The following is a 22,434-nucleotide window of genomic DNA, read 5'->3' on the forward strand; positions in this document are numbered from 1 at the left end:
TGGGATGTGTCTCTCCTGCAATAACAAATGAGGACATGCACAGCAGAGATATGCATGAAACAGGCAACGACACACACACACACATATGTGTGTGTGTATCCCCCTTGGGGATGAATAAAGTATTTATGATTCTGATATATATATAGATATATATATATAGATATAGATAGATAGATACACACACACACACACACTAGTGTACAATGTGCCATTAACAGTGAAAGACAAATACATACCTTTCCTCAAATAAAGTGTAAAAAAAATAGCTGCCACTAACAGGTATTGAGAGCAGGATTGTCGCTTATAAAGAAGTACTAAGAAGTAGTGATACAATAAATAATAAAAAAAAAAAAACACGAGAGAAAGAGATGTACATTGTGACAAAGGTAAATATTTCAGCCCACTGAACCACATTGTAATCTGACCCGCGGAGGCATTGTGTGGTGTATAGCCCTCGACATCCTTTGACACTGGGGATTAAGGCAAGGACACAATGGGACCGAATCAGTCCGACTATATTCAGCATTACCAGGTCTGTTTAATGGCGGGCCTAACCCAGCTGTTAGCCGGTTACACCGATTACAAGATCCGTATCGAGGCAAAGGGGGATGTATTCCTGAAAGCTACAGCTAATAGTTGCAAACTTATCATCAAGCACAACAAAATCCCCTTATTAGTGACGCCAAATAATAACCTTGGAATGCTTACACAACAACTCCCAAACAAGTCAGAAACTATGAAAACCTATTATCTCTTGACAAGTCTCATCTTCTCAACTACGTTAAATCCTTGGGAGGAAGAAATATCCACATCCGGTCCAAATAACAACGGAATACACCTTCCGGTTGTCCGCCATTTGACAAGTACAAATTGAATAAATTTCAAACACAACTAAAATTCCCCAAAATTACTTGTAAAAAAAAAAAAGCAAAACAACAAAAGGAAAATTACAGAAACCATTTTAAGATTAATCTCTAAATCCTTTAAAATAAACATCCTCTCGTCGTGTTTTCCCCGCGTTACCTGCGCCGCGGAGGTCTGGTGAGTCCGTGGGGGTCTGGTGGGTCCGTGGGGGTCTGGTGAGTCAAGCCACGGTGTTGGACCACAACGGAGGAACTTATATCATGTGAGCCAGGCGGTGGGCGGACAGCAGATATGGCGTCCGGCCCCAAGAATGCCCTGGCAAGAGGCCAAGCATGAAATAGCACCTGCCCTGACATCATAACAACACTGGGGATGTGTAATAATAAATCATGAGCATTACTTTAATGGTATTGTCCAGATTATTAGCCACACTCCTTGATGCCAGCACACCAACAGGAACGCATACAAATTTGATGCTCCAGATATTTTCAGATGACACAGTGGAGGAAACTGACGTCAGCAAGTCACCCAACTTGAGGCTTTTATTTGCTGACTAGTCAATAAGGCATTGATTACTTGGAAGTTAGTTGGTTACCTGTTTCTCTGGGATGCATCAATTGTCACCGTGTTAAGAAAATCACAATTACATTTAAAATCTTAAAATTTCCCGTTTGCCTTGGTCCAGACCTTTGAATCCGCTCACTCCACCGAGTTGACCGATTTTTCTGGTCTGGCATCACCCCCCCCCCCCCACACACACACACACCCACCTTTTTTTTCTCCCCGATTTTTCTTGGCCAATTACCCCACTCTTCCGAGCTGTCCCGGTCACTGCTCCACCCCCTCTGCCGATCCTCGGAGGGCTGCAGGCTACCACGTGCCTCCCCCGATACATGTGGGGTCGCCAGCCGCTTCTTTTCACGTGACAGTGAGGAGTTTCGCCAGGGGGACGTAACGCGTGGGAGGATTACGCTGTGCCCCCACCCCTGCCTGCCTGCCTGCCTGCCTGCCTGCCTGCCTGCCTGCCTGCCTGCCTGCCTGCCTGCCTGCCTGCCTGCCTGCCTGCCTGCCTGCCTGCCTGCCTGCCTGCCTGCCTGCCTGCACTCTCTTCTTCACCTCTCTTCTGCACGCCCCGTTACTTTGGATAGTTGACTCCAAGTACTTAAACTCATACGCCTTCATCACCTCCACTCCTTGCCTCCTCACCATTCCACTGTCCTCCCTCTCATTCACGCATAGGTACTCCATCTTGCTCCTACTGACTTTCATTCCTCTTCTCTCCAGTGCATACCTCCACCTCTCCAGGCTCTCCTCAACCTGCACCCTACTCTCGCTACAGATCACAATGTCATCTGCAAACATCATAGTCCAAGGAGACTCCTGCCTGATCTCGTCCGTCAACCCGTCCATCACCATTGCAAACAAGAAAGGGCTCAGAGCCGAAACTTGATGCAATCCCACCTCCACCTTGAACCCATCTGTCATTCCAACCGCACACCTCACCACTGTCACACTTCCCTCACACATATCCCGCACCACTTTTACATACTTCTTTGCAACTCCCAACTTCCTCATACAATACCACACCTCCTCTCTCGGCACCCTGTCGTATGCTTTCTCTAAATCCACAAAGACACAACGTAACACCCCCTGGCCTCCTCTACGCTTCTCCATTAACATTCTCAAAGCAAACATCACATTTGTAGTGCTCTGTCGTGGCATTCTGCTCCACTCTTATAACCCCGACAAAACCAGTATGTTGTCATGGCTACGCCTCAGCATCGATTTAAAAAGACGTTAGATGCATACAGGCGGATACGTTGGTCTCTAGTGATTGGTTAGGGAAGATCCCCCACAGCAGTCGGTTAGAGTGGAGGCAAAGTCAGAGACTGGAGACGAAAATGGAGTGAGTTGACAATTCTGTCTGATATCAGGCAACTGACTAACTATACCGCCTCTTTCTCGCCCACTTTCAGATATCTTGTACAAGAACGCTGCCTGAACACAGAGGCCACAAATGGAAACATGTTTACTTCATCCAGAAAAGAATAGAAAGCAATTAATAAGGAAAATCTCTTTAAAGTTGAAAAAGGACATGTAGATTTTCTCAAGACACCCATTAGTATTGCTCTGTTGTGTTTTGTTTTTGTTTTTTGTTTTTTGCAAATAAAGGCTAGTCTATAGTGGGTATGTTTACCATTCTCTAAATCTAATCACTACAGCCTTTTAAAAAGGCACATTTGTCATGGCGGTGGTTCCTTATGCAAAAAAGAAGAAGACACATTTCAGGGCTGAAATTACTTGTGAGTTATGAATGAGAGAGTTGTGTGTGTTAATCCGGGTCAGACCTCTGATACTTCTGGAGAAATACCGAGTAAAACTCTTAATTCGCAAGCTAACGCTGGAATATAAAACTGATCCGAGTGCTAAGGTGTTTTCGGTGAACCGAGCGTTGTGTTACAGAGGACTGACAGAGACAAAATGAAGTCAAATGGCTGGCATAGCTGTCTGTCACTGTAGGAGGTAGTCTTGTTAAGACTTTGTCAAGGCGCTTCTTATGCTCCCTGATTCTGTGTGGATGAAGCCTCCAAAATAGAAGATGTGCTGTGCTTCTTCTTGACGAAAGAAGAAAGAGAGAATAGAGCCGCTCTGCTCTTTTAATGTATTTTTCACCCCAATAAAAGGCAAACATATCACACGTGTCCAAAAGAATGATATTTTTTTGTTTGCTTTTTTCCCCCCCAGTGTGTGTCAGCTATGAGATGTTGCATCATGTACTTCTTCTCATAGACCAAGCCTCCTAAAATCTTTCGGCACTACTCCATTATAGGGCTGGGCAATAATTCAATATTATTGTTTATGGTATTTCAGTGGTATTGTACCGGGATGAAATTTGGATATTGTCATATTGTGGTACACAATTGTGTTGTCACAATTAATGATAACGAGAATCTGTTGTCTAAAATTTCTCACAAAAGGAGGTCTGAAATATTTGAAAATTCGTTTTGGTTGGTCGTTATGTTTTATACAACAAACAGTTCAACGTGATGAACTTTAGCTGGATTCTTGAATATCAAATTATTGCATGTGCAAGCAGCATATATCCATCCATTAGCCAAGCTGCATACATATATTGTGATTTCTGCTTGTAGTACATGCAATAATTTGATATTCAAGAACAATATATAATAACAATATATACTACATATATATATAACCATATAAAACTATATATATATAACTATATATAGACAGGTAACTATATATATAGTTATCTATCTATATATATCTATGTCTCTCTCTCTCTCTCTCTCTCTCTCTCTCTCTCTCTATATATATATATATATGCAAAATGATCTATGATTTTTGCAGCAATGATATTTTCCACATCACCCAGCACTGCTGCATGAGACTAGATTATTGTTTTCTGGATTTCAGCTACATGAGTGCCATCCCCCCCCCCCCTCTGTTTCAGGCCAAATCAAATTCAATCAAAATGTTTGCAGGGTATACCGACGGTTCAGTTCAGTTCAGACCCAAATCCACTGGCCCATTAGTATCAAACATTATAATCTTGTGTTGGGCTCTGTCGCTAATCCTAGAATAAGGGCATAGGAGATAGAGAGAGAGAGAGAGAGTGCCTTAGAGAGGCATTACTGGGAGGCAGTAAAAAAAAGGGGACGGAGGGTGGAGGGAGAGGATGGGACAACAAATGTCCTGTCTTCATTTCCTCACTGATCCTCAGCAGGTGGGAGCGCTATTTCTGATGCAACCCAACCCTACTCTGTCTGCACTTAGACAAAGGCAACCTCAAAAAAAAAACACATTTTTAAAAAAAAAATGGCAGCCCTACAGACAGTAGTCATCTGAGAACTGCTCGTTATGCACATTCTGCTGTCACTGCATTTGTACTGTAGATATGTAGCTGATGGCTCAATGTAATGTCCCGTATTGATCTTCATGGTTGTTAATCAGTTAAACTCAGTGGGGGTCAGAACGACGGGGACAGACAGAGAGGAAATCGGGCTTTATTGACCAAGTGTGTGTGTCTTCGGTTGTCAGAACTCACTGCATTTTACTTATACATACATACGTTTACACATACGAGCCGACAGCACCAGTCAACGGGGCATCCACATAAACCAGAGGTGAAATATGAGTGAATTATTTGCACAAATGAACTGGACAGCTGTTGCCCAATAAGCAAATCCACAGCGACAAGTGCAAAAATGGTTGGGAGCAGTGTGAGAATCGCTTGAATATAAATATGGAGCGGTGCGAAAGGAGCTGGATGTAAATAAATGATGACGTGCAGGTGGAGATTATGTCCCGCCATCGCAAAGTGTGCAGAGATGGGCGAGATGTAGTTGCATATAAACATGAATATGTCTATACGATCCATATGCACGCTGCATTTTCTGAGGCGGGCTGTTGTTGCCGAGCCGTGGTCAGCAGGAACACATTCTCACCTGTTTCTTAGGGCCATCTGTAATATCAGTTGGCCCTTTTAATCCGTCTGGCCCTCGCAGCACTGAAGTCAAGGTCACGAGTCGACCGGCTGAACATTAATTTGACTATATGTTAACTGTGTGGAATGCGTGCTACCACTTCAAGCCATGTTGTGAACGAAACGGCACAAAGGACTGTAGTCATATTTCACAGGGCAAGCCCGGGACATACGCGGCCTTGAATGCAATCAGGAAACTAAGTCTGAGCAGATCTTAACAACGTGCGGCCACGTTGTTTTCGTCGTCTTTTACTTGCTCAGCATCCCAGTCATTTCGGTCGCTCTCCACCCCCCCCCCCAACCCCCCCAACCCCACGGCCTTTGGAGCTTCCGCAGATTTTCACCTCCGTGTTTTATTGTGGAGGTACACATACAGAGCAGCTGACGCATGACTTCAGCCCTGTGGTCTAACATGGCATCTCTCTGCCCACTGGTCTAACCTTGATTCTGTCCACAGGATTTCCAGACGGGGGCCAGCGAAGGGGCAGGTGCCCCGTGTGTGGCTCACAGTTTTAATTAAACGATGTCACTATATGTTTTTTTAACCAACTGATTAAACACACAGCCACGGCACAAATGCGCTAACATGGAGGACTGCTGACCCGTAGAGAACTGCCTTCCCTGAAAGCTCTGTGACACACACACACACACACACACACACACACACACGCACACGCACACGCACACACACACAAATGCAAAATTTGTGTATTGTCTCTCCCACTTATTCAACTTCTCTGGAACCAACAAACTTTTCTCTTACTCTTCACTCTCTCTCTCTCTCTCTCTCTCTCTCTCTCTCTTTCTCTCTCTCAAACACACACACACACACACACACCCACACACACACACACACACACACACACACACAGTCTGGTTTCACTATCGTTGTGTGGACCCCTCATTGACTACATTCATTTCCTAGCCCTTAACCCTAACCTTAACTACACGCCTAACCCTTACCCTAACCTTAACCTAACCCTAATTCTAACCGTAACCCTAAACCCAAGTCCTAACCCTAAAATAGACCCTTTCCCTTGTGAGGACCATGCTAAACATGTACACACACACACATACACCTGCTCTAAAAGCATATATAAGTGAAGATGTAAGAGAACTGACGTCATTATAGTCAGCCCGTTTCCCGAGGCTGCACGACTTCACCAGTAGTCTGTCTCCACCCTGAGACTCCTTCTGGGAATGCAGTAGATGTAATTACACTTGCGCGTTGCTATCGTGTCATTTCTAACTTTGTCCACGAGAGGTCAGCAGAGCACTCCATATGCATAACATCTGACGGTGTCTTTATGCACGCTCAATAAGACGAGGCAAGTTTAATTGTATAGCACATTATGATGATGGCAGAGGTCATTCAAAGTGCTTTAAAGGCAAAGATGAGGGGGGGGGAGCATTACAAAACCATAAAATAACCTTACAATGCTGTGACTGCAACTATAACCCAATCTTCTGTGAATAGCACACATGGCCATTGAAACTCTAGTTAATTTTCACGGCTATTTGCATTTGAAAGCGATCGTTGGTTCCGGTCGTTATGCCACTGTGTTGTTTATAAGGGTGGGGGTACCTGCAGTCAGCTGAGACTGAAGAGGTCACTTAGATGAGCGACGAAACGTTTCCCTCAATAAACGTTGTGTCCACATGACCTGAAGGTGCGTTTATGCATATTTTGGCCAGAACAATGCTGCATGAAAATAAATAAATAAATAAACTTCGTGCAAAATAATCAAGTGTTTCAAGTAATTCTTTAATTGAATTAGGCTTGTACTGTCAATTAAAGAATTACTTGAGTCACTGGATTATATATATAAAGATAGATTTAGGAAAAAAACTTTAATACATTTCAGTACAAGCTTGTTTCGTGCGTCACGCACTCATCAGCTGCCAACGTGAAACCTTTAAACTGAAGCAACTTAATTTAATTTTAAACCCCAAACCTATTTTGCACGAAGAAACAACCTGTCATTCATCACAAACTTTGTGACTATCTGGGTTTTCCCTCTTCACAGGGCAGAAAGACTGCATTTAATCAGTGGACCCCACTCATTTTTATTACAACACACCTGTCATACTTGTTTTCTTTACTAAATTAGAGGTTTATTGTTATTATTATCATTATATTATTGCTTAAGGTACTGCATAGGTGTAAAAATTTACTTTTTAGCAAGAGATAGCACTTGTAAAGCCTAAGAAATTAGCAGAAATGTGCAGAGAGTAGTTTTTGTCTTAAGAGTCAAACATGACCCTAAGACAATCTTAGTACCCTAGTGGTGTACAGCTTTCATGGAAATATGAACAAAAACAATGTTTCACTTTTTTTCTAATGTTGGGATCACTAGGAAAAGTCATCAAATTTCAGGTTGAAAAAATATAATTTACATTCTTTTCTCTGCTGTTAAACACTGTTATGGGTCATTTTTGATCCATAGACATATAAGGGAATAAATGTTATTATATACGTATATATTTAATATGTGAAGGCCAAAGAGGAGGTTTATGGATGTGGTGAGGGAAGACATGCTGGTGGCTAGTGTGAGAGGAAGATGCAAAAGAAAGGAAGAAATAGAAACGGATGATCCGCTGTGGCGACCCCTAACGGGAGCAGCCCAGAATAGCAGTAGCACAAATATTTAATATTTATTTTTATTTATATTACTATATTACATATTTGCTCAAATTCTCCACAGTATTTATTTGCGATCAACCAGGGGCGTTTCCAGGATTTGAGGACATCAGGGGCTTAGCCCAGACTTTTGTAGGGGGGGGTCAGGGGGGATCCTCCACCTGAACATTTTTTTAATAAACGAGCTCTATTTTAAGGATTTTTTTGTGCGTAGGCAACATAGCTTAATCATTGAAAAATTGTAACGTGTACCTCAAAAACCATTGTTTACTCTCCAGATTAATTATGACTTGTGACGTTAAAATATTAGCGGTTGTCAGTAATTAGTATTAGTATTGAGCAGAGGCAGAATACTTGACAACTGCTATCATTAAACATTTATTGACATGCTACAGGACCAGAATAGAGAGAGAAAAAAAGCTAAATGTATTTATGTTAACACTGGTTTATTGGAATATTACATTTTCACACACACACACACACACACACACACACACACACACACACACACACACACACACACACACACACACACACGGAGTTAATTTAGAGACCTGCATTTATTTTGACAGGCTGCTATGTTACGAAGACTATCGGAAATTCACACACGTTACACTTTTTGTTTTTTAGATGTAAAGTTATAACTCTATTCGGGGCTACACTCAAAGCGTTCGGGGCCTGAGCCCCGGCAAAACGACCCGGCGACGCCGACGCTCAACTCGTGTTTGATCGCGTGGTTTGCGGTTAGGGCTATTCAACTTCCGGGTCTTATTTAACGTTTAAGTGGACGAGCTGCGTTTTTGTTTTTTTTAAAGTTGCCGTTTAAATAACGTAACTTTAAAATAGAAAGTATATGAGGTCGGTTGCTTTTTGGACTGCCTTCTAGACTCAGTAGAATAGTGTTGCCTATCCAGCTTCGCGGCCCCGAGCCGTAGCTGGAAGCCTCTGGTGCCTCGCTAGCCTATTTAGCTTAGCCTGGCTCGTACCCGGCAACAAGGCTTTATTTCAGGACTTTATTTCAATACTGCGGTGCAGTTTAATACACAGCCGCCCTACGATGCACTAGAATCCCCGCTTGGGAACCGTGTGTCGGCCTGGTCATTTTAGGGCAGGATAACCAGTTTACTCATATTATAAACGGAGGAGTGGGTTACACAGCCCGTCGCCATATTCACCTTAACCGGAACGAGAATTTTTTTTATTCGCGCTTCTGCATTTAAATAACAGTCACTCACATGAGACATTACAGCGCCACCACTGGCCAGGAGGCGGTACATATTACATCACTGCATGAGAGCGCAACGATCCCCACACAAATCAACACGGCGGCAACCGTCCTCTCTGTCGGTCACCGCCATAAGCAAACAGGCTTGTACTGTCTCATAGAGAATTTACTTGACTCGCTGGATTATTTTGCTCCTTATTTGTTGAGCACTTTCCCAACCGTTAAGTGTGTCTTTTAACAAAGTTATATATATATATACACTACCGTTCAAAAGTTTGGGATCACTCAAACAATTTCGTGTTTTCCATGAAAAGTCACACTTATTCACCACCATATGTTGTGAAATGAATAGAAAATAGAGTCAAGACATTGACAAGGTTAGAAATAATGATTTGTATTTGAAATAAGATTTTTTTTACATCAAACTTTGCTTTCGTCAAAGAATCCTCCATTTGCAGCAATTACAGCATTGCAGACCTTTGGCATTCTAGCTGTTAATTTGTTGAGGTAATCTGGAGAAATTGCACCCCACGCTTCCAGAAGCAGCTCCCACAAGTTGGATTGGTTGGATGGGCACTTCTTTGAGCAGATTGAGTTTCTGGAGCATCACATTTGTGGGGTCAATTAAACGCTCAAAATGGCCAGAAAAAGAGAACTTTCATCTGAAACTCGACAGTCTATTCTTGTTCTTAGAAATGAAGGCTATTCCATGCGAGAAATTGCTAAGAAATTGAAGATTTCCTACACCGGTGTGTACTACTCCCTTCAGAGGACAGCACAAACAGGCTCTAACAGGTACTATTTAATGAAGATGCCAGTTGGGGACCTGTGAGGCGTCTGTTTCTCAAACTAGAGACTCTCATGTACTTATCTTCTTGCTCAGTTGTGCAACGCGGCCTCCCACTTCTTTTTCTACTCTGGTTAGAGCCTGTTTGTGCTGTCCTCTGAAGGGAGTAGTACACACCGGTGTAGGAAATCTTCAATTTCTTAGCAATTTCTCGCATGGAATAGCCTTCATTTCTAAGAACAAGAATAGACTGTCGAGTTTCAGATGAAAGTTCTCTTTTTCTGGCCATTTTGAGCGTTTAATTGACCCCACAAATGTGATGCTCCAGAAACTCAATCTGCTCAAAGAAGTGCCCATCCAACCAATCCAACTTGTGGGAGCTGCTTCTGGAAGCGTGGGTGCAATTTCTCCAGATTACCTCAACAAATTAACAGCTAGAATGCCAAAGGTCTGCAATGCTGTAATTGCTGCAAATGGAGGATTCTTTGACGAAAGCAAAGTTTGATGTAAAAAAAATCTTATTTCAAATACAAATCATTATTTCTAACCTTGTCAATGTCTTGACTCTATTTTCTATTCATTTCACAACATATGGTGGTGAATAAGTGTGACTTTTCATGGAAAACACAAAATTGTTTGGGTGATCCCAAACTTTTGAACGGTAGTGTATATCTATATATAGATATATAGATATATAGATATATATAGATATATAGATATAGATATAGATATAGATATATATTCCGCTCCTCGTTTGTTGAGCACTTTTATCAACACCATTGATGGTTTCCGGACAAAAAACAAAACGAAAACCATATACATATATAAATATAATTGCTTGTAATAGAAAAGGAAAATATTAGTGTCTGTGTACACCTGTGTTTTTCAAAAAAGGGCCCTGAATAGATAGATAGATAGATAGATAGATAGATAGATAGATAGATAGATAGATAGATAGATAGATAGATAGATAGATAGATAGATAGATAGATAGATAGATAGATAGATAGATAGATAGATAGATAGATAGATAGATAGATAGATAGATAGATAGATAGATTCTTTCCTCATACATGCATGCATTCCTCCATACAGTGCACATTATACCACATACTACATGGCCAAAGCAGTACAGACTAGGAGTAACTTTTAATATGTAAAATCGTGCAATTTAAATTTCAAATAGGAAATGGATGAAAAAATAAACATGTCTACAAAAAAAATGAAGTTAATTCGAAATCAGAGTTTGGCGCCAAAGACAGCGTCTTAATCCGTTTTGAGCCCATTAATTAAGTGCATGGGGGATCCAAATGGGGGCAGCAACGCGCCATATTTGCGCCAGGTGTCAGCAGGAAGCGAGCCACAGCAATTCAGTCGCACAAGAAGCACTTTGTCTGGCTACAGGGGGAGGGTTGAGAGAGAGGGAGGGAGAGAGAGAGGGGGGGGTGCACTTGCACAGCCCCCTAAAACCCTGCAGGACAAGGAGAGAGAGAGAGAGGGGAGGGTGGGATAGCTGGAACAACCAAATCTGAACATACAGAGAGAGAGAGAGAGAGAGAGAGAGAGAGAGAGAGAGAGAGAGAGAGAGAGAGAGAGAGAGAGAGAGAGAGAGAGAGAGAGAGAGAGAGAGAGAGAGAGAGAGAGAGAGAGAGAGAGAGAGAGAGAGAGAGAGAGAGAGAGAGAGAGAGAGAGCGAGAGCCGACGTTTGTGGACCGAGCTGGGATGCTGCCACAGTGGGGAAACCCAGTCCAGATTTCTCACAAGAACACCGGCGGGTTTGGATCGCGACGGACGCCGTAACGGCGCTGCAGATGCGCCGAGGCGGGAGCGGAGGATCGCAGGAGTACCCGCTGCGAAATCCCCAATCTCTGCACCAATGAAACACACCCGTGTGCAAGGATAGACAAGACGTCCCAGCCTTCGAAAACCACTACTTTGTTCCAGACCCCACCCCCACCCCCCACCCCAAAGGGAAAAAAAACAAAAACAAAAAAAAACAAAAAAACCCACAAGGCCGTTTCAAAGGAAATCGATGCTTACGAGCTGCACAGCCGGAGACTACCTTGCATTTCCACTCACACTCCACCCTTTCTCCGCAGGACGGGATGAGAGAGGATGCCGTCCTCAGTCCAGACCACGGAGACACCGGTTTTGACGGCTGGGTTTGGTAGACAACACTCCTCGCTGCCACACTGCGTTTGAATGGGATTCGGCTGGTGAAGTGTGCAAGATCAGACGAAGGCAGTAAAATGATGATACGATGCTACAGGGGCAAGTTGTCGGTGTGGGCCGCCCTGTGTGTGCTGGTCCTCTGCTGGTTTTACGTCTTCCCAGTCTACAGACTGCCCAGTGATAAAGAGATAGCGGACGAGGTGCTGAGACAGGGTCAAGTATGGCAGAAGAACCAGACCGGTATTGATTTGTACAGGTTGGTGTTCAGGACTCATATGCAGTCCCATTATATCAATTGGGATAATTAATAGACTATGATAAAGCATCAGGCCGTATAATGAAATGTTGATTACTGACTATTTTACCTTTAGGAAAATTAATTACCTAGCTGCCTTTACATTATTGTTATTAGCTACCTAGCTAGCAAGATAGATGGATAGATGGATAGATAGATAGATAGATAGATAGATAGATAGATAGATAGATAGATAGATAGATAGATAGATAGATAGATAGATAGATAGATAGATAGATAGATAGATAGATAGATAGATAGATAGATAGATAGATAGATAGATAGACAGATAGACAGATAGATAGATAGAACAACCCTTAAGGAAATTGTTGCACCACCCTGTGCATAAAAAAACCCCAAGTATATACCTTGATGCACATTTACATGTCTACATTCAGGCTGGGAATCGACAGCTATCTCCCAATTCAATATTACATGAATATTTTAGAGTTGATTTGATACACAGTGCATCATATCTCAGGAGAAGTGCAATAATCCACAAAGACCAGAAGATGCATGTGTTTTAAGGCCCACGTGGTACAAAAGTTTAAAACACGTGTTTGCTTCCCCGAGTCTTGCTTATTGAAAACAATTCATATTCAAACATTCACAGATGTGGAAATCATTGCATCAAATCTCTTTGCGGCATCTTTTCACTCGCTTCAACGCTGCGATTCAGGGGAAACGCTGTGATATTAAATGTGCCACTAATATCCGTGCATACAATCACATACCAGTACACAGGCACTACTACTATAAATCACGATGGCTGCAACCTGGCAGGGATGTTTACATTACTAAACCCTGTTATGGTGGGAATCAGACAACAGATGATTCAGTAAGGAAACATAACATGGTACGGTATGTTGCAGAGGAGATCCCTCCTCTGTTGCTCTCCCTGAGGTTTCTTCCTATTTTTTCTCCCTGTTAAAGGTTTTTTTTTTAGGGAATTGTTCCTTATCCGATGAGAGGGTCTAAGGACAGGATGTTGTGTTGCTGTGAAGCCCACTGAGGCAAATTTGTAATTTGTGATGTTGGGCTATACAAATAAAATTGATTTGATTTGATTTGATTTATGATGCAGAATGTGACAGAATGTGTCTTTGTGGATTTACAGAAAGTATACGACAGGGTGCCGAGAGAGGAAGTGTGGTATTGTATGAGGAAGTTGGGAGTTGCAGAGAAGTATGTAGGAGTGGTGCAGGATACGTATGAGGGAAGTGTGACAATGGTGAGGTGTACGTTTGGAAAGACAGATGGGTTCAAGGTGGAGGTGAGATTGCATCAAGGATCAGCTCTGAGCCTTTTCTTGTTTGCAACGGTGATGGACAGGTTGACAGACGAGATCAGGCAGGAGTCTCCGTGGACCGTGATGTTTGCGGATGACATTGGGATCTGTAGTGAGAGTAGGGTGCAGGTTGAAGAAAGCCTGGAGAGGTGGAGGTATGCACTGGAGAGAAGAGGAATGAATGTCAGTAGGAGCAAGATGGAGTACCTGTGCATGAACAAAAGGAAGGACAGTGGAATGGTGAGGATGCAAGGAGTAGAGGTGACGAAGACGTATGAGTTTAAATACTTGGGAGTCAACTGTCCAAAGTAACGGGGAGTGCAGGAGAGAGGTGAAGAAGAGACTGCAGGCAGGTTGGAGTGGGTGGAGAAGAGTGTCAGGAGTGATTTGTGACAGAAGGGTACCAGCAAGAGTTAAAGGGAAGGTTTACAAGATGGTTGTGAGACCAGCTATGTTATATGGTTTGGAGACAGTGGCACTGACGGAGCTGGAGGTGGCAGAGTTGAAGATGCTAAGATTTTCACTGGGAGTGACGAAGAAGGACAGGATTAGGAACGAGTATATTAGAAGGCCAGCTCAGGTTGGACGGTTTGGAGACAAAGCAAGAGAGGCAAGATTGAGATGGCTTGGACATGTGTGGAGGAGAGATGCTGAGTATATTGGGAGAAGGATGCTGAATATGGAGCTGCCAGGGAAGAGGAAAAGAGGAAGGCCAAAGAGGAGGTTTATGGATGTGGTGAGGGAGGACATGCAGGTGGTTGGTGTGACCCATTTGGGGTCACACCAACCACCAACCACCAACACCAATCCTGGCGACCCCAAATGGGAGCAGCCGAAAGTAGTAGTGGTAGTAGTAGTAGTGCAGAATGTGACACCTGCAGACTGAAGGACAGTGCCCATTAGAGAAAACCACAACTCCTGTACTTTCTACACGCGGCTGACTGGTGTATGCTTGTGCAGACAGATGTAGCCTATTGTTTTCTTTGGCAACCGATTTTACTCTCTTTTTATATCTTGAAACTTTATTAAACCAAGAAGTAAACAACAACAAAAACATAGTTACATGTAGGCTGCTCAAAATCATGATGTAAACAGTTGTCCCATTCACATTGCTCTACTTCTGTCCGTCCATATCGTATTTACTGTACTCCTAAGTAATCCCTGAGTTTAATCATGACAACAATTTCACCGAACACGTTTTCGTTTGAATCTTTGGCATTTGAAGCGGGTTGATTTGCCTGCCTCGTCCAGATCCATTTGCCACTGCACAGCCGACGAACCAGAATTTCAGAGCAGTCAAAAATGTACTTCCTACTTCCTGTCTCCACAGGAAGTTGCTGACAGAGTGCTGCGATCCAAAGAGGATGTTTGCAGTGACCAAGAAGAACTCTCCGATTGGCAAGGTCCTGTGGTACGACGGAGAGCTTTTCCACTCACACACAGTCAACAACGAAACCTATTCGCTGTTTGTCCAGGTAGGCCTACGAGGAGGTGTGTGTGTGTGTGTGTGTGTGTGTGTGTGTGTGTGTGTCTACACAAGTGCACACACAAAGTGTCTCTAGATGTAAATTTATACATATTAATTATTTAATCCAAGCATTTTAAAGTACTCTATAGGCATGCCTATTGCAGCTGAGCGGTCTAAGGCGGTATCTATCTTTAGGGTTTTAGGTTTGCCCATTGCACAATGATATTTCCCACAAGCAACAATGCTCTTTGGTCACTCTATGCATCGAGGCCATCCATGAACAGCCGCTTGCCTCCTAGCCCCACACACGATCACTGTGTCGTCGTCATGTTTAGCATCAGGGCATCTAAGGTACATTTTAAGTGCTGGAGTTATTTTTTTTAAAGTATTTTCCCCGGCCATTAGGTGTTGATAAGTTCTGAGGTGCGAGCGTGGAAGGTCCTCATCGTCCATTGAGACTCCACATCCATAAGCTTACCTGAAGCAGGACTGTGATATTCATGTCCACATACGCGACGCTTCCTCACCGTTCTCCCTCTCAGAAGGCTCTTCGCTGCCCACTGACCTCCCTTCCCTCCTTGTCCCGACACCGTTTCGAGACAAACGGGCTCTTTAAGATGGTGTATCCTCACACTGAATCAAAGTGAGACCAGATGGCGGACAAAAAAATGATTTCATCCCCTGGCCAGCAGAATATGACACTCCTGAGGGATTTGACAGGGATCCTACTTGATCCATAACGGAGCTCGGGTGAGGGGTGGGCTGCTGAAACAAGCAGACGGACAGATGGATGGACGGATGGATGGATGGATGGATGGATGGATGGATGGATGGATGTACAGACAGATGGGCAGACAGACAGAGAGACAGACAGACAGAGGGACACAGAGAAAGACAGAGAGACAGATGGAGAGACAGATGGAGAGACAGACAGATGGACCGACAGAGAGAAAGACAAGAGACGGACAGACAGATGGACAGAGAGACAGGCAGACAGAAAAACAGACAGAGAGACAGGCAGATGGCCAGACGGAAAGACAGGCGCACAGAGAGACAGACGGACAGAGAGACAGACAGAGAGACAGACGGACAGACAGACAGACATAGACAGACAGACAGACAGCCCCCCTCCGAGGAGAGGGAGGATTATCGGGAGATCATTCCTCGGCGTGAAGGTGGCTGCTAATAAGACGTAGGACGCGTGGGAAGGAAGAGACGAGAGGGGGAGTCGGTTAAGAGGGCAACGCCGCCTCGGTGAAGTGCGTCCATAGATCATCTGTGTGTGTTTACGTGGGTGCATGCGCGTCTTTGTTTGTGTTCCAGCCAGCCATTAATTATCTCACGGTGAGGCGAACCAAGCTTTTTGACGTGTGTAAGAATGAAAGAGACTCACATCAGCCCGTCTTCTTCCTTTCACTTCAGTTTATTTCCAGTGATAAATACTCTGCTTCCTCCAGCATACCACAGTCCAGGATAACAGACGCTCCTCTCTAAACATGGACGGTGGAGTCTTAGAGCTGACAGAGGATGAAGGCATATGTGTGTGTGTGTGTGTGTGTGGGGGGGGGGGTTGAGTATATAAATTGTAATCAGATTTTTTTTTCTATTTTCTATTTTTCATTTAAATTTCACAAGAAATACTTATTGAACTTGCGGCACGGTGGCGCAGTGGTTAGCGCGGTCGCCTCACAGCAAGAAGGTCCTGGGTTCAAACCCCGGGGTTGCCCAACCTTGGGGGTCGTCCCGGGTCGTCCTCTGTGTGGAGTCTGCGTGTTCTCCCCGTGTCTGCGTGGGTTTCCTCCGGGGGCTCCGGTTTCCTCCCAAAGACATGTAGGTCAGGTGAATCGGCCGTACTGAGTTGTCCCAATTGTCCCTAAGTGTCTCCCCGCCTGGCGTGCAATGACTGCTGGGATAGGGTCCAGCATCCCGCGACCCGAATTCGGATAAGTGGCTTGGATAATGGATGGATGGATGGATGGAACTCAACATGTCTTTCTGACTTGGACACTTAGTGACAAGTCAGAATTGAAGATAATGAGTATCCACGGTAACATGGAAGCAGGTTTCGTGTGCTATTTTGATTCCCATATATTTGAGCGGGTATCACATAGCGTCATCGAAATCGGTGTAAACGCAGATCTGAGATGCAGACCTGTCCACCGCTCATCGTGACTGTCAGTCCGGGTGTCTTCGTGCATCGTCGACCTACCAAGTCGGTTTTGTTCAGCATTTTATTCGGCGTGTTGTGATTGGAGTTATTGCAAGGAAGGGCCGTGCTCATTTTCACCTCACCCCCCCCCATTCAGACAACCGGTCATTACCGCGTTCGGCTTCCTCCCAGTCAATTTAGAGGGAACGTGACGGCGTCCCCGTCCCTGCAACCGTCCCCGTGTATCACGCCGGTGGGCCTTTCACGGTTGTGATGAAGAGTAATTTAAAGTTGTGGGCAAATTAAATTCGGTTCCTGTGGCTGTCATCAACCAGCGGGGTTTCACTGCGCTCACCGCTAAGCCGTTAGGACCCGGGCCTGTCTCTCCCTCCCCAAGCTAGAGGAGGTGTTAACGGGCCGAAGGAGAAATGGAAAAAGGCGGTGGGAGCCACATACCCCTCGGGGGAGCCTTGTCGAGGTTGGCAGGGGGAACTGGAGCAGGATAGGCAAATGTTATTGTTTCTTGTCTACCGTCCCGTAGAGAGCACACAGCGCTCTGCAGAAACAGGCTGGGTAGTACCGCACATACAAACCCCCTGTGGTTATAATCATGCACGCCGTGTGTGTGTGTGTGTGTGTGTGTGTGTGTGTGTGTGTGTGTGTGTGTGTGTGTGTGTGTGTGTGTGTGCACCGAGTCGAAGGCTACCAGGCTCCTTTCAAGTGTTGGCGTGTGTGGATTAGGCCGTGCCACATCCTGGAGCTGCATTTCCTCAGCAGGCGGAGATGTTATGTGCATGACACAAACAAGAGATAATCCCTCTTGCCCCCAATACAAACGGGCGGTGCAAATCCCTGGTCGGTAAATGCGACCAACAGCTGATGGTAATTTGAAGGCGTGAAGTGGAGAAGGTCTGTTTATTCATGGTGTGTGATGGATTGAGGAAGTGAGGAGGACTAGATAAAGAACAGGCCAAACGAGGAAAGAGAGATCAGGTTAAAACCACACGTTTTGTGGATGGGAAATTCACCTGTGTGTGTGTGTGTGTGGGGGGTTAATGGTCGTTCTTCATCCTCCTTCTCACTTTCTCTTTCACTCACTCCTGTCTTTCTCTTTCTTTTTCTCTTTGTGTAACAAGCACACATTTGCAGTCTCCCCCCCCCCCCTCTCTCTCTCTCTGTCGCTCTCCCCTCTCTGCTCTCCCCTCTCTCTCTGTCACTCTCCCCTCTCTCTCTCTCGCTCTCAGGGCTGTGATTCCTCTGTCCTCTGGCACACCATACAAGGTGGTATTGATCGTGTCCATGACACAAAAATGGGCACCTGCCAAAGAATGTGCCAATTAGCGGTTTGTTGCTGGTTTTCCTAACGACTCACACACAGTCTCTGTACGCTTATCAATGCACAGTACAGCAGCTTCCCACAATCCTTTGTTTCTCCAGCCGTGCCTATTTTTTTGAGGTCAGATTGTTTTTGCGAATTGATTGATAGGGTTGTGGTGGGAGCATTTCATCAGCTCACTTCATTCATTGAGTGTATACACAAATATCACTGTTTGATAACACCAAACAAGACTTAAAAATCACATGTGGTCCCTAAATTGGTGTGGGGAGCACGGGAAAGTGTCCAAAGCACATCGAACCATTTTCAGAAATTATGAAAAGATGGTGGATTTAATCCTCATCCATGAGACTTCACGTCCTATGTACTCATCATCTCACAGAGTGATTATATATATATATATTCCCCCCTTTTTCTCCCCAATTGTATCCGGCCAATTACCCCACTCTTCCGAGCCATCCCACTTGCTGCTCCACCCCCTCTGCCAGTCTGGGGGTGGGGGGGGGGCTGCAGACTACCACATGCCTCCTCTGATACACATGGAGTCACCAGCCGGTTTTTATCACCTGTCCTTGAGGAGTTTCGCCAGGGGGACATAGTGCATGAGAGGATCACGCTATTCCACCCAGTTCCCCTTCACCCCTGAACAGACGCCCCGACTGACCAGAGCAGGCGCTAGTGCAGCAGCCAGGACACATACCCACATCCTGCTTCCCACCCGGAGACATGGCCAATTGTGTCTGCAGGGACGCCCGACCGAGCCGGAGGTAACACGGGGATTCAAACCGGCGATCCCCGAGTTGGTAGGCAACGGAATAGACCACCACGCTACCCGGACGCCTCACAGAGTGATATTTTTTTCTTTTGTGAAGAGTGAAGAGGTAGGTTGGGCATGTCCTTGTTGACAGTCATCTTGCCCCAGCCGCTGTCATCACGCATCCCCCTGAGCCAAAGTCTGGAAAAAGTGTCATTTTAACATGTATATATACATTTTGATATACAAGTTCAAATTACTTTCATTTTCACTAACAGTAGATTTTGAAAGTGGCCAGAGACAGGCCATGTGCTACAGCAGTAACTTTCCTCCACTTACATTTCGGACCCGTCTCAGCTCACTGGTTCCCCCCTCTTTAGTGGTTACTGGGACGGCATTAGTATCTGTGCTTCAGCCCTCCAGTCACGGTCCAGCAGAGACCCTGCCTGGAGCAAGTGCCATAGAGATGAGCGTGTGTGTGTGTGTGTGTGTGTGTGTGTGTGTGTGTGTGTGTGCATGCACATTTGTGCATGAGTATGAGTGGGTATGTGTATTCTGAGTTCATCTGTGCCGCCAACGGTGGATATGCCAAGGCTTTAAAAAAAAAGAAAAGAGTTGGCCTTTGCAACATGAGGAAATGGAATTGAGTGGCCTCAGTAATGAATGTTATGATGATGAAGAGGGGGCCATATGTGAACACAGTGCAGAGCCACAAGAAAAGACATTTACAGTAACACAGACAGGATCTGGTGTCACTATCGCCTGATGCAATTTAACCATGATGGGTGTGTGTGTGTACGGGCTAGCCAGGCTTTATCATAGAGTATTTGAAAGATGGATGGAAATACATGTGTTGTGTTTGTATGATCATGAAGAAGAATGGGTCAAATCAAGGCTATTTATCTTCCCCGGTTGAAAGTTGTTGAATTTTTGCGTTGCCATAGTCGAGTCAGTTTTATTTACATAGCTCAATATCACAAGTTACAAATTTGCCTCAGGGGGGCTTTACAGTAACACAACATCCTGTCCTTAGACCCTCGCATCAGATAAGGAAAACCCCCCTAAAAAAAACCTTTAACGGGGGGGAAAACCCCAGGGAGAGCAACAGAGGAGGGGTCTCTCTCTCTTTACAGACTACAACATAGAGAGGATAACAGAATTATAAAATATATGAAGAATACGATGAGGAGGATGTAAAGCTGACGACTAATTACTATTATATAGTAAGAAAAAAAATGTCAAAAAAGTGCGCTACCTCTGAGACCTAAACCACCTCAACAATTAATTGATCCCTGGACATATTTTCACTTGTTTCAAGATGTTTCTTTAAAAAAAAAAAAATCAGTCTTTTTAGCCAAGGGTGAGATTTAGCCTAAAGACAACAGGGTAGGTGTGCCCTAATTATCCAAACCGCTTATCCTGCTCTCTGGGTCGCGGGGATGGATGCTGGAGCCTATCGCAGCGGTCATCGGGAGGCAGGCGGGGAGACACCCTGGACAGGCCGCCAGGCCTTAGTCTCCCATGTTAAAACTCCACTATGAAAATACAACTTCAAGACCATTTTAATCACAGTCACGACTGGAAATCCTCTCAGCAGCTACAACAAAACACTCCCATGGCTGAGTCATGTTTTCTCCCCGCTGTTTTATGAATCAGTCAATCAGCAGAGCAGCCACTCGCCTTGATTCGTTTCATATGAAAACCGCGACCAGCCGCAGACAGACAGGTTAAACGTTTTTATTAGGTTTTTTTTTATTTTTTAGCTTGAGCGCTGCATATTAACCCCCTCCCCCCTTATTTCCCTTTCAATTGACTTTGGCAATGTGCAAAAGTCTTATAATGGCAGGAAAAAACACTGGTTTTTCTGTCTGTGTGTGCGTTTCCCCTGCCCAGAAGGCTAAAGAAAGAAAGAAAGAAAGAAAGAAAGAGAGGGTTGTTTTGTTGCCAAGTCCAAACACCAGAGAAGGGAGATATGTACCTACGCCTGGTGAAGATCTGCCTTCTCCACTTTTATATCCTTTTTCCTGTACCTCAGAACAGAAAGGGAACAGCATGACCCCCATTTGATTTTGACCTTTTCCTACGCTTGTATGTCTCTGTCCTTCCTGCTTTGCCCGTAAGCAGATAAAGCCATGGCAGGAAATTACTTGTTAGCGCTAGTGCTGCAATTAGCTGAAAATAGGATATTGGTAGACCAATCTGACAGACAGACAGAGAGTTAATGAATATATTTGTGTGTGTGTGTGTGTGTGTGTGTGTGTGTGTGTGTGTGTGTGTGTGTGTGTGTGTGTGTGTGTGTGTGTCTACGCACACGCATCTGCTGCTGGGTGTACAACATGTTTTTACACACGCACACACACACATAGAGGAGGGGGAGGGAAACACTGATATGTTTCCTGTTCACAAGATCAGTGCAACTAACAGGCGCTGGTGTTTATCTCTGCTCAGGACAATCCTCTGCAGCTGCCCCTGAAGAGGTGTGCTGTTGTGGGCAATGGTGGGGTCCTCAGGCACAGCCGCTGTGGACGGGACATTGATCAAACTGACTTCATCTTTCGGTGAGAGACAAAGAACTGTGTGTGTGTGTGTGTGTGTGTGTGTGTGTGTGTGTGTGTGTGTGTGTGTGTGTGTGTGTGTGTGTGTGTGTGTGTGCACTCGCTTGTATGTCTGCCCTTACATGCATGACTACGTCTGGTTCACTGCTTGTCCAAAGGTGATTTGGCTGCACCACACTTGCCTGCGTCTATAAAAGCAGCCAAAGACTATTAGCCATCAGAAATAATGAGAGTTGGTGTCACGTCTAGCCAAGAGGAGGAGGAGAGAGAGAGCGAGAGAGAGAGCAAGAGAGAGACAGGCAGAGTGAGAGAGAGAGAGAGAGAGAGAGAGACGCAGTAAAGAACAAGAGAAAATGCTTAGGCCTAGAAGCCCAAACCTACAGATAGCAAGAG

At 44.7% G+C, this 22,434-nt stretch overlaps 1 protein-coding gene and 1 long non-coding RNA gene across 2 annotated transcripts in view; one reads left to right on the top strand and one right to left on the bottom strand.

Moving 5' to 3' along the window:
* LOC130109211 (uncharacterized) lies at positions 1–12,135 on the bottom strand. Its single transcript, XR_008809980.1, has 3 exons — positions 12,087–12,135; positions 1,024–1,179; positions 1–15 (listed from the first exon to the last, which is right to left on the bottom strand). It is a non-coding gene; the product is annotated as an uncharacterized LOC130109211 (long non-coding RNA).
* st8sia1 (ST8 alpha-N-acetyl-neuraminide alpha-2,8-sialyltransferase 1) overlaps positions 12,070–22,434 on the top strand; it is a 20,860-nt gene continuing 10,495 nt past the window's right edge. Inside the window, exons 1-3 of the mRNA XM_056275994.1 lie at positions 12,070–12,452; positions 15,110–15,254; positions 21,935–22,044. Coding sequence (XP_056131969.1) covers positions 12,274–12,452; positions 15,110–15,254; positions 21,935–22,044 — 434 coding nt within the window. The 5' untranslated portion in view covers positions 12,070–12,273. The remainder of the gene's footprint in view (positions 12,453–15,109; positions 15,255–21,934; positions 22,045–22,434) is intronic.

The sequence above is a fragment of the Lampris incognitus genome, chromosome 3, assembly GCF_029633865.1.
Source record: "Lampris incognitus isolate fLamInc1 chromosome 3, fLamInc1.hap2, whole genome shotgun sequence".
NCBI lineage: Eukaryota > Metazoa > Chordata > Actinopteri > Lampriformes > Lampridae > Lampris > Lampris incognitus.